This window comes from Enhydra lutris, unplaced genomic scaffold, assembly GCF_002288905.1.
Source record: "Enhydra lutris kenyoni isolate GAN:26980312 unplaced genomic scaffold, ASM228890v2 scaffoldscaffold92, whole genome shotgun sequence".
Classification (NCBI taxonomy): domain Eukaryota; kingdom Metazoa; phylum Chordata; class Mammalia; order Carnivora; family Mustelidae; genus Enhydra; species Enhydra lutris.
In genome coordinates, this window is record NW_019154176.1 from 2,904,992 (window position 1) to 2,920,894 (window position 15,903).

At 53.1% G+C, this 15,903-nt stretch overlaps 1 protein-coding gene across 2 annotated transcripts; it reads right to left on the bottom strand.

The window, feature by feature from the left end:
* Positions 1-30: 30 nt before the first annotated feature.
* On the bottom strand, positions 31-6,359 carry LOC111162477 (autophagy related 4D cysteine peptidase). Of its 2 annotated transcripts, none has more exons than XM_022526925.1 (10): positions 5,913-6,359; positions 5,278-5,361; positions 5,027-5,200; positions 4,461-4,737; positions 4,322-4,386; positions 2,462-2,592; positions 1,469-1,547; positions 1,324-1,398; positions 1,116-1,237; positions 31-588 (listed from the first exon to the last, which is right to left on the bottom strand). In XM_022526925.1, the coding sequence occupies exons 1-10, from the start codon at positions 6,142-6,144 to the stop codon at positions 406-408; spliced, it is 1,422 nt and encodes a 473-aa protein (XP_022382633.1). In that variant the 5' UTR covers positions 6,145-6,359; the 3' UTR covers positions 31-405. The 2 variants fall into 2 exon arrangements, with proteins under 2 accessions (XP_022382633.1, XP_022382634.1); XM_022526926.1 differs by having other exon boundaries at positions 1,116-1,235; positions 1,321-1,398; positions 5,913-6,356.
* Positions 6,360-15,903: the final 9,544 nt, after the last annotated feature.

The window sequence follows — 15,903 nt, forward strand, 5'->3', positions numbered from 1 at the left end:
CCTCAAATGCTGGGCCAGCCACAGCCACAGTCAAGTTAAACGGCTTTATTAGCCCCCAGTGGCCACAGTTCCCCCCACCGCCCCTAGACCTCAGCAGGGTAGGGGCTTTGGGACCAGTGAGGGGCACGGGTGGTCCAGTGCAAACTACAGTACTAGAGTCAGGCCCTGAGTGGGTGTCTGGGAGCCCTCCCTCCCTGCCCTGGGCGGAGGGCCCAGCTGGCCAGAGGCAGGCGGACTGCCCCTGCCTAGGGGGCCCCCAGTTCTGAGGTTTCCTGGACTGGTCTCAGCTGCACTTGTCAAGGGGGTGAGAAGGGGAAGACCCATCACCTCCAGGTTTCAAGCTCCCACACCCAGCATGACATAAATAAAAAAATAAATAGTGCTCATCTCCCCCAACCCCACCCGTTATAAAAACACGAAGTCCTCCGAGCTCGGGCGTTTGGCCTTGAGGAGCCTCCCTGTGCGAGGGAGCCGCAGTGTTGGCTGGGAGAGCTGGGAGCAGAGGTCGTCCAGGCTGTGGTCCTGAGCATGGCCCTCAGCCAGGGTGAACATGGGGTAGCGCTCAGTGGCTGAGGAGGAGCTGAGGACCTGGCGGGAGGAGGGAGAGCATGGTTTAGCCCTAAACCATATTTGTTCTATAGGTGTAATTATCCTAATGGGTGCATTTACCAGGTGCTTCCTGAGCTCAACTCTCATCCCTCCAGGGCAGTGACCCAGGCCAGCCAATCAGTGCCTCCTGTTCCCCACCACAATAGGCACGTGATCCAGAGTGGCCAATGAGCAGCAGCCCTAGGGTTTTTGCTGCAACTCTGGGAAAGTAGGGCTCCCTTTCCACTGAATAGGGGGTGGGTGCCCCTTGCCACTCTAAGGGTAAAGCCCTGATGGGACAGTTTCTACTGCTTGAGCTCATGGATGCAGCTGTCCTTCAAGCAATAATGTCCCCAACTTTTCATCTCCTGCCCTTGTTTTGGTCCAATCAGTCCTATCTGGTCTTTTGTAGCTTGTGGGTAGGATAACAATCTTGATTCCCCAGGTCTGTGGGACTCAAGGTCTCTCTGTTCCTCTTCTCCCCATCACTGCCCCTTGCCCTCTGCCCTCCACCACTCCTGGCTCACCCTGGTTAGCTCTGAGCAGAGTGTCTCAAACTCCTTCTGGTCTCCAGCATAGAACCCCACTGTACAGCTCGGGTCCATCTTGGCGAAGGCCATCTTTCGGGGTGAGGTGCAGTGGAAGGACTGGGGCATACAAATGAGGGAAGCTCAGGGCCCCAGCCCCCCTCCACCTTCCCCAGCCCCATCCTGGGGATCCCACCTGGCTTACCTCCAGGGGGGAAGTCAGCCTGAGTGACATCCACGGTGGGCTGGCAGTAGTGGGGGTCCAGGTAGAGCAGGAAGTCGTCTGCAGGGGTGGAGGCATGAGGGGAGCTGAGAAAGGGGGAGGTGGGGGGGTTGGAATGGGGTGGGCTTACCCTGGTAGCCGATGAAGTACAGTGAATGCCGTGGCTTGCCCCCCATGATGCCCAGGCACAGCTCGGAACGCAGGAGCTCCTGCAGGGAGAAAAGTGGGCATAGGAGTACACTCTGGGCAGGTGCTGTCAGGCCCTAGAGAAGCACTTGGCAAACCCTCAATGTGTGCAAACCCAGCCCCCTCTTGAGCTGATACTCCAGTGTAGGAGATGAACAAGGAATAAGACAAGTTTTGCCACATGTCCGTAGGCAATAACACTGGAAGAATAAAGAAGGGAAAAGGGCTTTGCAATTTTAAGTAGGGGAGTCAGAAAGGCCTCACTGAGGTGACATTGCAGCAAAGATCTGAAGGAGGTAAGAGGGAGTTAGGAGTGCATCTGGGGAAAGAGCACTCCAAGCAGCTGGAACAGTGAGTGCAATGGCCCTGAGGCCAGTGTATTCTGAGAAAGGTGAGGAGGTTCCTGTGGTGGGGCAGAGAGAAGTGGGAAGGAGAGTGGGGGCAGATGAGGTCAAGGCATGGGCAGGGGCATGGTACAAAGCCTTGCAGGCTGTACGGAGAACTTTGGCCTTTATTCTGAGTAAAAACAACCCAGGGTTTTTCCAGCTTTGCCATTCCTTTTGCCTGGAGCGCCCTGGCTCCTCATCTGCCTTAGCTGGAGAGGGGCTTTCCTAGGCTGCAGCCACCCCCTTCTGCCCCTCCCAGTGTTAGTTTTCATTCCTCTATTATCTAAGGCATAATGCCACAGCTGTCAGTTTGGTTTTAGACCCCCACTGTCTATCCATCCTCCAGTAGAATGTCTAATCCCAGAGGGCACGAATGTTTGCCTCTTCCCCTCTGAAACCCAGCTGCTGGGACGGTGTTTGGCACCTACTAGGTGCTCCCTGACTACTGAACAAACAGATGGGACAGATGAAGGCAGCAGAAACACCTCACCCAAGCTACAGAAGCTGGCGCAGTTCCCAGGGGAGGCTTAGTGGAACTTGACAGCACCTACCTTCACACAGGGCACGTACACGGGGTTGAGAGTCTCGCCACCCAGCCGCACCGGCACCAAGATGACCACGGACTTCCATTCAGCTGTGGGGTCCGGCCTGGCCACCAGGCGTGCCACATCTGCCTTGTACACTGGGAAGACGATGCAGCAGGTCACGTTCCTATCCACCCTTCAGGCCTTGGAGAGTGGCCCTCCACATGCCTGTGCCACCTCGTAGGGTGCCACTCCTGTCATCAGCGGAGAAGGAGGTCTTTCGGGTGCCCCACCCACCCAAACTCTCCCCTCGAGGATTCCAGGGCCTCGGGGCAGGTGCAGACATCTCCATTTTACAGAGAGGACAACTGAGGCCCTACGATTTTGATGAAGAACATAAGACCAGGGGGAGGCAGAGAGCCTTCCCCGCAGCCCAGAGCACCTCCCCAGTTCCAGGGCCTGGTTAGTATTTACTTACTCAGCGCGTGACTTTGCCAATATGGAAATGGGAGCTCTGGGTACCTCTTCCCTCACTGCTAAGTAAGCCCCCTCCTGGCCTCCAGAAAAGCGGATTCAACCCCTTCTGGAAACAGAGCTGCTATGGCCTGAATGCTTGAGTCCCCCCAACACTCAGATGCTGAAATTTAAATCCCCAAAGTGATGGTATTAAGAGGTGGGGCCTTTGTGGGGGGACTGGGTCATGAAGATAGAATCCTCATGAGTGGAATTAGTGCCTGTATAAAAAGGACCCCAGAGAGCTCACCTGCCCCTTCCATCATGTGAGAAGGTGGCAAAATGAACTAGGAAGTGGGTCCCCACCAGACACCGAATCTGCTGGTGCCTTGATCGGGGACTTCCCAGCCCCCAGAACAATGAGAAATAAGTTCCTATTATTTATAGGCTATCCTGTCTGTGGCATTTTTGGTACAGCAGCCCAAAGAGACTAAGATACTGGTCATCTGTGAAAATCAAATATTGTCTACATGTCTAAATGTCTATAATTTTATATAAAAATTTATAGGTTTTGTAGATTCTCTAACTCCATTAAGGTTCCTATTAATGAAGACCCTATCTAAACTGATTTGGAGGAGGGGCGCCTGGGTGGCTCAGTCGATTAAGCCTCTGCCTTTGGCTCAGGTCATGATCCCAAGAGTCCTGGGATTGAGTCCCAAGTTGGGCTCCCTGCTCAGCAGGAAGTCTGCTTCAGCCTTTCCCTCTGCCTGCCACTCCCCCTGCTTGTACTCTCTCTCTTTCTCTATCAAATAAACAAAAAAAAATTTTTTTTTAAGATTTTACTTATTTGACAGAGAAAGATCACAAGTAGGCAGAGAGAGAGGGGGAAGCAGACTCCCTCTTAGCAGAAAGCCCGATGCGGGGCTCGATTCCAGGACCCTGAGATCATGACCTGGGCTGAAGGCAGAGGCTTAACCCATTGAGCCACCCAGGCGCCCCAACAAATAAAATCTTAAAAAAAAAAAAACCCAAAAAACAGATTTGGAGGAGAGTGGGGAACAATAATAATAATAATATTTAGCTAACACTCACTGTGTGACAAGCCCTGCTCTAAGAGTTTAACTTGTATTATTGACTCAATCCTCACTACAATCCCTTGCGGCAGAGAGCAGACTTTTGTACGTGTTAAAATTATTTACAGAGTAAGAGTAAATTGGACCCGAGAGAGGGAAGCCCTTATATCTTCTCTTCTCCACTTGCCGAGAAGCCCCTAACGTTTCCTATCCTGGTTCCAGAGGCCGTGGGGGATCCTGAGCACCTCCTACTTCCCCTGTGTGGGTCTCAAATCCTTTCCCAGGCTTCCTCTGCCCCAGGAAGGTAGGTAGTGACCGGCTCAGGGTGACAACTCTGGGACCTTGGTTTCCAGTCTCTTACCTGTGCAGTCCTGAGAAACATACACCACCAGGCGGGTGACCTCCGAGCAGCTCTCCACAGCCTTCCTGGCGGGGGACAGGGAAGGCCTGAGTGCCTGTGGGAACCCAGTGGCTCCCGTGTCCCCTGCAACGGCCCTCACCTGAGTATGTGTGCCACCAGAGACGGCCCATACCAGTCCCCTGCCTTCTTGCCTGAGCTCTGCCCAAGCTCCACCAGCCGGTGCAGGCCAAAGGGGGCCCGGGGGTGGTCGGCGAACCAGGACACGATCTGCCGGTGCCGCCGCTCCTGCTCCAGCTCAGGGGTGCCCTGGGCCCAGCGCGGGGGCACCCAGCGTGCAGGCCCACGGTAACGGTTGGGAGAGGCCAGCCCTGATGGCTCAGAGGGTCCCGGGCCTGAGCCCTCAGCCCAGGTCCAGTCTGGTGGGGATGGAGTACAGAATCAAAGGGTGCTGGTGGGGTGGGCGTGGGGGGCGGGCACCGTTCCCATTTACTCATGCTTTCTGTGCAATTCTAATGCTCCTGCCGCCATAGCTTTACCAGCAATTTTCACAATCCAGAACCTTACTGTATCAACTCTCGCTAACCCCAGAAACCTACTCAGCACACCATCTCACAAACGTTTAAGCTTAGTCTACAAACAGTTCTGACCCTGCTGCCCTGTGTGCCTGGCCCGACACTGCCGGGTGCCCTCCCTTCCGGCGCTCACCTCTGGGCAGGAAATGCAGCAGCAGGCCCTGGGCCAACATCATCTGCCCACTGCGCAGCATGCAACCCCAGCCGCAGTCCGAGGTCAGGCAGCCTCCAGCGAGGGGCGGGAAGTCCCGGCGGTAGGTGAGCCACAGGCGCGACACGAAGTCCCGCTGGAAACGCTGGATGTCACCTACAAGACTCAGGCTTGTCAGCGGCCACCTGGAGCACCAGGTCTCCCTCGAGCCTGGCCTGGGGTCCCCAGCTCACCCTCGCCCTCGAAGCGGTAGCGGCGGCCGCAGAGGTGGACACTGGAGATCTTGCTAAAGCTGGTCCGGCTTTTGACAGCCCAACCTGGGGAGACGTGGGGCAGCACCCAGCCAGATGAAGCACTGGCTTGACAGACATGTAACGTGACAGTTATGACAGCAGTCATGCTTCCTTCCACCCCTCCTCCCTTACCCCACCTCATGGTCTCCCAGGTCCCAGCTCAGGGCTGGCACAGGGCAAGCCATGCCATATTCCCCTCCGATGGAGGCAGGGACCCTAGTAACCACCACATAAGTGTTTGCCATCAATTCAGGATGAATAAAGCAGTTCGCTTCTTGTATCCGTTTTACAGAGGGGAAAAATGAAGGCACAGTAGAGGAAAAAACCTTGCCCAGGGTCACACGGGAATGGCATAGACTTGAAAACATATTCCCTTTTGGACCTGCTGCAGGTCTGCCCGGGGCAGGGCGGGGGACCCACAGGTGACTCACAGGAGGAGAGTAAATGGTAGAATACCCGGCAGGGCCAGGGTCGGCCACCCCTCGACTCCCACCGGCCTCTAAGCCCCCCGCCTGCCGGAACCCTCGGCCAGCTCCTATCTCAGAAACCAAGCCCGGGGCCCGCCCCCTCCTCACCGTACTTGACGTTGTTCCAGGCCGTCAGGAACTTTGCCTTAAACTTGTCCACTTCGTCCGGCTCCCCAGGGGCGGCCGCGGGCGAGCCAAGAGCGGGGCCGCTGGCTTCAGACGGCCTCAGGCCGTTGGGGTCCGGAACCCGGGGGCCCCGCGGCCTGCGGCCCTCGGGGCGGCGCGCGTCCTCCGGGCTCCCGCTCCGGTACTGCGCGGCGGCCGGCGACACGGAGTTCATGGGCGCACGGGGAGGGCGGACCGAGGGCCCGGGTGGGGGCCGCGAGCGAGCGCCCAGGGGGCCGGGCCGCGGCGCCCGGGAAGGCGCTAGTCGGCCCCCGACGCGGCGACCGGGCCCCCGGGCCCGGCGCGGGACGCTGTCACCGCCGCCGCCGCCGCCGCCATTTTAGCGGCCCTGGCCCCGGGAGCCAGGCGGGCGCGACACGGCCGGACGCCCCGCCCCGCCTGGCCCGGCCCCAGCCTGGGTCGCCGGCCCCGGTTCCGGGTGGCCGCGCCGGGACCTTCGGCCGCGGCGCCTCCCCGCGGCGCCTCCCTGCGGCACCCCGCGAGCACGCCCCGCCGCCCTATCGCAGCGCCCAGGCGCGCCCGAGCCCCACTGCAGGCCCTTATCGGAGGCCCCAGAGCCGCGAGGCCCCGCCCCGGCCCCGCCCCGGCCCCGCCCCCGACGGCGCGCTGGGAAAGGCCGGCCCCGGGGCGGCTCCAAGCCTGTGTGCACCTGCCCGCGGCCCACCCGCCGGGGCGCCCCTCGGCGGCCTGCGTCCCCGGGACCCGCGTCGCTCTGGGGCCAGACCTGCGCGACACCTCCTCCTCCTCACACCCCCAAGCCACACCTCTCTGAGCCTCAGTTCCCTCAGGAGCAAAAAGGGCTCAAATACAACCACACAGGAATCTTCGTGATAATTCTGCGGAGGAAAAGAAGCCAGATAAAAAGGACGAGTGTAGACTCTCTGGTCCCCTGTACCTTAAAACTCCAGAAAATGCAGCCTCATCTCTAGGAACAGGAAGCAGATCAGTTTCGGGGTGTCTGGGGGTGGGGTGGGGAGAGGCTAGAGGGAGGGACAAAAGGGGCTTAGAATATAACTTTTTGAGATCAGGATACGTTGATCGTGATGCTGGGTTACAAGATGTGGAAACTCATCAGATCCTACACGTGAAATATGTGTGATTTATTGTATGTCAGTTATAATTCAATAGAGCTGTAAATTTTTTCAATGCACGTGACTCAGGAATGTTAGTAGGACGAGTTGAGCTCATCCGTGTAAAGCGCCTTAGCATGGCATTTGAGGCAGTCAGAGGAAACCAAGCAAAACCTCAGAGGTGGATGACAGTGTTTTGACCCTCTGAATGGCAGAGAGGGTGGCCTCTAGTGGCCACCCTGAGGGCACTGTCCTCAGCCAGCTGAAGGACGAGGCTGTGGGATGTACAGAGGCTGCAAAAAGACAGTCACTTCCCTGACTTTCCCTCCGCTCTCTCCTCACTGTGCCTCCCTTCAGCCACACCTGCCTCCTTTCTCAAACCCAACATGTGCAATCCCACCCCAGGACCTTTGCTCAGACAGTTCCCCTTGCCTGCCTAGCCCTCCCATCTTCGAGATCGCTGCATGGCTGCCTCCTCCTGGACCTCCATCAGGAAATTATTCAAATGTCATCCCCGCAGGCTGACAGTGCTCAAAATCCACCCCACTCCCACCTTTGGACTCCTTTCCTCTTCCCTGTCTTCCCCTCCGCCGCCCCCCCCCCCCCGCCCACCCCAGAACAGTTACCACAACCTGATTGAGTCAGCTCAGGCTGCTCTGTAAATACTGCGCACTGGGTGGCTGAAACAATGAACATTTCTTTCTCATCATCCTGGAGGGCGGAAGCATAAGATCAGGGTGCCAGGATGGCTGAGATCTTCGTGAGGGCCCTGCTCCTGGTTATGTCCTCACATGCCCTTTCTCTGCTGTATGCTGACTGAGGGAGGCAGAGAGAGAGAGAGAGGGAGAGAAAAAGAGATCTCCTGTCTTCTTCCTCTTGGCATTAACCCCATCATGGATTCTCTACCCTCATGAGCCCATCTAACACCTGATCATCTCCCAGAAGCCCCATCTCCTCATACCCTCACATTGGGGGTTAGGGTTTCAATATATGCATTTTAGGGGGGGGAATACAAACATTGACCAGAGCACCAATTTTATATATATATATATATATATATATATATGGTATATTTATTACCTCTGTCCCTGCCACACCACGAGGCCCAGGGACTCTGTCCATCTTCATAACTGCTGGCTTCTCAACACTCAGCCCGTGGCCTGCATGTACACAGTAGGTGCTCAACAATGCAGTAAGTGCAACAAATAACATATGGAATGGAAAGAAGAACTTTTTGCAAGGAGCAGATGGTTTGTGGGGTCCATAGGTGACCTCCTTCTGTTTGATCTGGTGGCTGACCACCCCCTCCATGGTCAAGCTGGTTCCCCAGGAGATACGGTGGGAACCTGGATTCCTTGCCCTTTATTGCCCCTTCCCAATGAGTACCACTGGGGTCTCTGGCCCCAGCCCGGGGTCTAGCCTCCACCTGTGTCCCCCTTGGAATGTCCCCCAGGCTCCCCAGGTTCGGTGTGCCCCTACCTGATCCTGCTTTTCATCCCCACTGGCTTTTCCTCCCATACCCTTGCCCCTCCCCCACCCCTCAGCCTCCCTTGCTTCCTTTACCAGTCTGTCTGTCCCCAGCTGTCCTCACACTCTGAAGCAGCACAATAGTCATCGTCACCGAGGCAGACGCGGCAGTCAGACCTCTTGGACAGGTGACCCTGCCTTCCTAGACCTCAATTTCCTCATCTGCCAAATGGGCTTAATAACAGTGCCTAATTCCTAGGGTTTGGGAGAAGGATGAAAGGAATATGCTGAATGCAAAGAACAGGGCCAGGCTCACACTAGCCACAACTTCAGCGTGAAGTGTTGCTGCTCTTGACATGGCTTTTTGCTTTTGGTTTTTTTAGATTTTATTTTATGTATTTATTAGAGAGACCGAGAGAGCGTGTACATGATTGGGGGGAGAGGGGCAGAGGGAGAGGGAGACAAGCAGACCCACCATCAAGCAGGGAGCCCCACGTGGGGCTTGATCCCAGGACCCTGCGATCGTGACCAGAGCCGAAGACAGACGCTTAATGGGTTCCCCAATGATTGACATTCTTATCACCACTCCCCTGCCAGTCTGGCCCCCATCACTATCAGCTGGCTGCCTCCTCTGACACCTCTAATCCATCCAACAGCTGAAATAACCTATTTATCAAGTTATTTATTTTTTATACTTTTAGAGAGGAATGGGGAGGGGCAGAGGGCGAGGGAGAGAGACAATCCCAAGCAGGCTCCACGTCCGGTCTGGAGCCTGCGGCGGTCCTCGAGCTCATAACCCTGAGACTTGAGCGGAAATCAAGAGTCGGGTGCTTAACCGACTGAGCCACCCACATGCCCCTATCAAGTTATGCTTATGAACAGTTTCTACACACCGAACAACAACAACAACAACAAAAACAAAAACCTAGAGTGGTGGTGTTCAGTAGATACATAATGTGACTATAATATTTGAAATTCTAGTAGCCCTGTTAGAAAAATACAATCTAATTAAAAAACGGGCAGAGGATCTCAATAGTTTTCCAAAGAAGACACACAACTAGCCAAGAGCTGCACGAAAGGGTGCGTCACATCATCAGTCACCAGGAAAAGGCAAATCAAAAGCACTAGGAGATGTCAACTCACACCCGTCATGATGGCTATTATGGAAAAGATGGTAAGTGTAGTAACATAGGAAAGGGATCCCCAGGGCACCATTAATGGGAGTGTATGCTGGTGCGGCCACTGTAGGAAACAGTACTGAGGATCCTCCAAAAATTAAAAAGAGCTACCATAGGACCCAGCAATCCTGCGTCTGCGTATTTACCCGAAGGAAATGGAGATAGGATTTCCTAGAGATGCCTGCTCTCCCGTGTTCGTGCAGCATCGTTTACAACAGTCAGCCCCTGGAAACCCCCAGACTGTCTGTTAGTAGCTAGAGGAGGAACACGTTGTGTCTATCCACATAGTGGACTATTACTCAGCCTTTAAAAAGGAAGGAAATCCGGGATGCCTGGGTGACTCGGTCGTTAAGCGTCTGCCTTCGGCTCAGGTCATGTTCCCAAGGTCCTGGGATCGAGCCCTGCATCGGGCTCCCTACTCAGTGGGAAGCCTGCTTCTCCCTCTGCCTCTCCCACTACCTGCTACTCACTCTGCCTGTGCTCTCGCTCTCTCTCTCTCTGTCAAATAAATAAATAAAATTGAAAAAAAAAAAGAAGGAAATCCTACCATTCACAACAATGTGGGTAGACCTCGAGGGCATTATGCTGAGTGAATTAAATCAGACAGAGAAACACAAATACTGTGCAGGCTCTCACAGGTGGAATCTGAACAAGGCCAGACGTGGGGCACCTGACTGGCTCAGCAGGTGGAGCTTGGGATTCCTGATCTCATGGTCATGAGTTCGAGCCCCACATTGGGTGTAGCTATAACTTAAATAAATACAACTTTAAAATAAATAAAATAAAATAAAAAGATCTTAGGGGTGCCTGGCTCACTCAGTGGAAAGTGCAGCTCTTGATCTTACGGTTGTGAGTTTGAGACCCCAGTTGGGTGTAGAGTTTACTTTAAAAAAAAATAGGGGCACCTGGGTGGCTCAGTGGGTTAAGCCTCTGCCTTCAGCTCAGGTCATGATCTCAGGGTTCTGGGATTGAGCCCCACATTAGGCTCTCTGCTCAGCGGGGAGCCTGCTTCCCCCTCTCTCTCTGCCTGCCTCTCTGCCTACTTGTGATTTCTGTCAAATAAATAAATAAAATATTTTTAAAAATTAAAAAAATTTAAAAAAATAAGTAAAATCTGGGGTGCTTGGGTGGCTCAGATGGTTAAGCATCTGCTTTCTGCTCAGGTCATGATCCCAGGGTTCTAGGATCGAGTCCCACATCTGGCTCCCTGCTCATCGGGGAGCCTGCTTTTCCCTCTCCCTCTGCCTCTGCCTCTGGCCCTGCTCATGCTCTCTGGCTCGCGTTCTCTCAAATAAATAAATAAAATCTTATATATTAAAAAAAAAAGGTTCTCATAAGAAAACAGTTTGTAACTATGTGAGGTAAAGGATATTAAGTAAACTTAATGTGCCAATCATTTAGTAATATATACAAATATCAAATCATGTTGCACACTTGAAACTAATACAATGTTATATGTTGATTATATCTCAATAAAAAATAAATTTAGGGGTGCCTGGGTGGCTCAGTCAGTTAAACGTCTGCTTTCACCTTGGGTCATGATCCCAGGGTCCTGGGATCGAGCCCCACATTGGGCTCCCTGCTCAGCGGGGAGTCTGCTTCTCCTTCTCCCTCTCCCCCTGCTCATATGCTCTCTCTCTCAAATAAATGAATAAAATCTTTTAAAAAATAGTTTAAAAAATAGATAAAATTAATTTTAATTTTATTTATTTTTAAAGATTTTATTTATTTATTTGACAGAGATCACAAGTAGGCAGAGAGGCAGGCAGGGAGAGGGGGAAGCAGGTTCCCCATGGAGCAGAGGGCCCGATAGGGGTCTCAATCCCAGGACCCTGAGATCATGACCAGAGCCAAAGGCAGAGGCTTTAACCCACTGAGCCAACCAGGCGCCCCCTTTATTTTAAGTAACCTATACAACCAATGTGGGGCTCCAGCTCACAACCTGAGGTCGAGAGTTGCGTGCTCCACCCACTAAATCAGGTTTGTTTAGGTAAAATTAAGTGTTTGTTTATTTGTTTTTTAAAAGATTTTGTTTATTTATTTGATAGAGCGAGTGAGCACAAGCAGGGGGAGCAGCAGGCAGAGGGAGAAGCAGGCTTCCCGCTGAGCAAAGGCCTGACACAGGGCTCGATCCCAACCCCAGGATCACGACCGGAGCTGAAGGCAAATACTTAACCAACTGAGCCACCAAGGCGCCCCTAAAATTATATTTAACAGTACTTTTTATTTAACTCCATATACGCAAAATATTATCATTTCGGCATGTACTAAGTATAAAAAATGATTATCGAGCTATTTTACCTTTTTTGGCACCGTCTGCAAAAGCTGCTTTGTGTGTGTTTCACACCCATAGCACGTCTCAATTTGGACCGGCCGCCTTTCAGGTGCTCCCCAGCCCCGTGTGGCCAGCGGCTCCTGGATTGGGCAGTGCAGGAAATACAACCACAGCACACGTCCAGACACGTGACATCCCTGATGCGCTTGGTCCCCTGGGTCCCTCCCTCCCTGGACAACCTCTGCCTGAATCCCTGTTGGCCCGCGGGAGCTGTTCAGGGCCCGCTCTGTATCTCCATCTGGGCTAACCCTCCTCTTTTTACTCCTTCTTCCCTTCCTCTCCCCCTCCTCCCCCTCCTGCAATGGCCCATCCTCTTAAGCAAACCAGTGGCCAGCCACCCCCACCCCAAGGACGACCCCCACCTGGGTTGCCCCAGACTCGTCTGCTGCCAACTTCAGATCCCAAATCCCAGTATTGTCCCAGGACAGCCTGCCTTTGGGCTATATTGTGTCTCCCAGAAAGATATGTTGAAGTCCTAACCCCAGGAACCTGAGGTCATATTGGATTAGGGTGGGCCCTGGATCCAAGAAGTCTAGGGACCCGTGTCCCTGTAAGCAGAGAAGACAGACGGACAGACACAGACACCGGGAAGAAGGCCAAGAGACCATGCAGGCAGAGTCTGGGGTTAGTCAGCCATAAAACAAAGATGCCAGTTACGGCCAGATGCTAGGAAAGAGGCAGGGAAGCAGTCTCTCTTCTCCCCTGGCGCCTTCAGAGAGAGCATGACCCTGCTGACATCTTGACTGTAGACTTCTAGCTCCCAGGACTGCGAGGGAATCCATTTTTGCTTCAAGCCACCCCTTTGTTGTATTTTATTACGGGAGTGTGGGAAACTAGTATCACCTGTTGATGCCTCCGCCCCTTCAGGCCTCAGCTTGCCCATCATCCGCCCTGAGGCCTGTCCTGACCTCCATGGGGCTAGGGCCCTTTATTTGTTTTATTTTTTTAAAAGATTTTATTTACTTATTTGAGAAGGAGGGAGAGGGAGAGAGAGAGAGTGAGCACAAGAGCTGGGAGGGAGAAGATGGGTGGGGAGGGACAGAGGGAAAGGAACAAGCAGACTTCCCGCTGAGCAGGGAGCCTGATGTGGGGCTTGATCCCAGGACCCTGAGACCATGACCTGAGCTGAAGGCACACTTAACTGACTGAGCCACCCAGGCGCCCCGGGCTAGGGCCCTTTATCTGTTCTTGGTCTCCCCCTGACCACAGCTGTAATAACTCCTGATGCACTGTGTCATCGCTCATGAATCCTGGGGCCCCTGTAAGAGTGAAAGCCCCACAGACAAGAGCTATGACTCTCCTGATTCCATTATTCTCTCAAGAACATCCATCATCCCTTGCAACACGCCGGCACCTAGAGCTAGCGACGACAGGAGAAACCAGACATCCCCATTCCCTTGTGCCTCTTGTGCTGGAACACAGCTAACACACAATGGCTGTTTGTTGAATGACTAAATGATTGTAGCACTTAGCCATCCTCAATGCCCACTCCCAGCTGTTTCTGAGTCTCCACAGCTGATTTCTCTAGGGCTCCAGATCAGTTCCCTACTGACTTTATCTGTCTTTTTAAATTTTTTTTGATTTATTTATTTTAGCGAGAGAGCGCGTGAGCGAGCGAGAGGTGGGGGAGGGGCAGAGGGAGAGAGAGAGAGAATCTCAAGCCGACTTCCAGCTGAGCGTGGAGCCCACCTCGGGGCTCAATCTCATGACCCTGAGATCACGACCTGAGCGGAAATCAAGAGTCGGTTGCTTAAACGACTGAGCCACCCAGGTGCCCCTGACTTGACCTGTCTTAAGTACTTAACACTCAGCACTACCCTCCAAGGTAGGCACACTTATTTATCCCCCTTCAGATATAGAGGTCATACAGCAGGGGATCAAATATTATCTATTATCCCCCGGGTTAATCTTCAGAGTCACCAGACTCTTTTTTAAAAATTTTATTTATTATTTTTAAAGATTTTATTTATTTATTTGACAGAAAGAGAGCGAGAGAGCACAAGCAGGGGGAGCAGCAGGCAGCGGGAGAGGGAGAAGCAGGCTCCCCGCCGAGCAGGGTAACAGACTGAGCCACCCAGGTGCCCCACCACGCACTGAAAACGTGGAAAGCGACCCAATAAAAACACTGACAAGCGCTTTGAACAGACTCTTCATAAAAGAAGATATGCAGACGCCAAAGAAGCAACACAAAAGATTGTCAACAAGCAGCAGCCGCCTGGGAAATGCAAAACGACGGGACAACCAGCTCCCATTACAAACCCGCCCGAATGGCTGTATGAGGGAGGCTGCCCATCCCGAAGGCTGGAGAGGATACTGGAAGTAGGAGCGGTTTGTTGAATGTCGGTGTTCGTCCAGCAAAGTCGAAGGAGCGAATCCATACGCTAACGTTAGGGCACTTGCGCGGAGTCCCGTAAGGTGGGACTATCTTCTGGTGACTGCATCTCAGTCTTGGCGTCGCTGCGTGAATTTCCTCCTGGGTCTCTGAGCAATTCCAAGCATGCCTCTGGGCCTCTCTCTCCCCTGTTCCCAGGCCCCTCAGTGAAATACATCATGCCCTGGACATCCCTCCCGGGCTGAGCAGTTGCTAGAATGCATTACGCGCTCTTCAAGAAAATGAAACACGCAGATGCTTTTTCACCGTCAATCACGCTCCTTGTCAAACTTCCTTGCTTCCTTGAGGCCATCCTGGGCTGCCCCTCACGCCGCTATGACATCAAGAGTTGTGTGAGTGAGAGGGACGCCTGGGTGGCTCAAAGGTTAAGTGTGTGCCTGCAGCTCAGGTCATGATCCCAGGGTCCTGGAATAGAGTCCCGCATCAGGCTCCTTGCTTGGCAGGGAGTCTGCTTCTCCCTCTCCCTCTCCCTGCTGCTCCCCCTGCTTGTGCTCTCTGTCTGTGTCAAATAAATAAATAAAATCTTCAAAAATTGGCTACAAATAAATTCGACAAATGGATCCCGAACATCTACTATGGGCCAGGCTCTGTCTGGGTTCAAAGCTCCAGCACTGGGTAAGTAAACCAAATACCACTCTCTCCTCTTGGGGTCTTGCGGAGGGGTGGGCGGATGCAGGAGATGGATGCTGAACTTGTTACACAAATAATTTCACGGCTATGATAGCAGTAAGGGTCACATCGGGAAATATATGCTGGCCATAGGGGGAAGTGATGTTAGTTTAGCCGCTGAGACCCAGGAGGACCTCTCTGAGGAAGCCACGTTCACACTGGACTCTGTATTAGCATAAGTCAAGTTTTGCTGCAGGAACAAACACGTCCAGGGAGACCGGAGAAGCATGTGTGGGCTTCAATGCCTCGGCTCAGAAGTGACTGATGTACAGAAGTGACTCCACTTCCACCTGCATTTGATGGCCAGAATCAGTCAAGGCAATCACGGACTTGGCTGAGTTTTTCCATCTAGAGCTAAATTGGTTTACCCTCGAAATGGCCATTGTGGGATCGAAAGGATGAGGAAAGGAGTGCATTCCTGGTGGCACAAGCAGCAAATTCAAAGACACTGGAAATAAAAAGACAATGGATCTGTAGCCTCAAAATTCTGACAGAATAGGATTTCGAACCCAGACCCCTATTTCCAACCAAAATAGTGACCAAGTGCAAGGAACAGGCAGAGACATTTCAAAATGCAGAAGGGCTCAAAAATGTCATCTCCCATGCTCTTATGTTCTTAGAAAATTATTGCAGGATGCACTCAACCAAAACAAGGGAGCAAACACACACACACACACACACACACACACACACACACACACACAAAGAAGAAGAAGGAGAAGAAGAAGAAGAAGAAGAAGAAGAAGAAGAAGAAGAAGAAGAAGAAGAAGAAGAAGAAGAAGAAGAAGAAGAAGAAGAAGAA

Bases quoted from the DNA above. Each gene is read 5' to 3' on its own strand.
- LOC111162477 (XM_022526925.1), bottom strand. From the start codon at position 6,144: ATGAACTCCGTGTCGCCGGCCGCCGCGCAGTACCGGAGCGGGAGCCCG. The intron at 1,399-1,468 runs GTAAGCCCACCC...CCACCCCTGCAG, and splicing joins GTACTTCATCGGCTACCAGG to ACGACTTCCTGCTCTACCTG. The intron at 589-1,115 runs GTGAGCCAGGAG...TCCTCCCGCCAG, and splicing joins TCTGCTCAGAGCTAACCAGG to GTCCTCAGCTCCTCCTCAGC.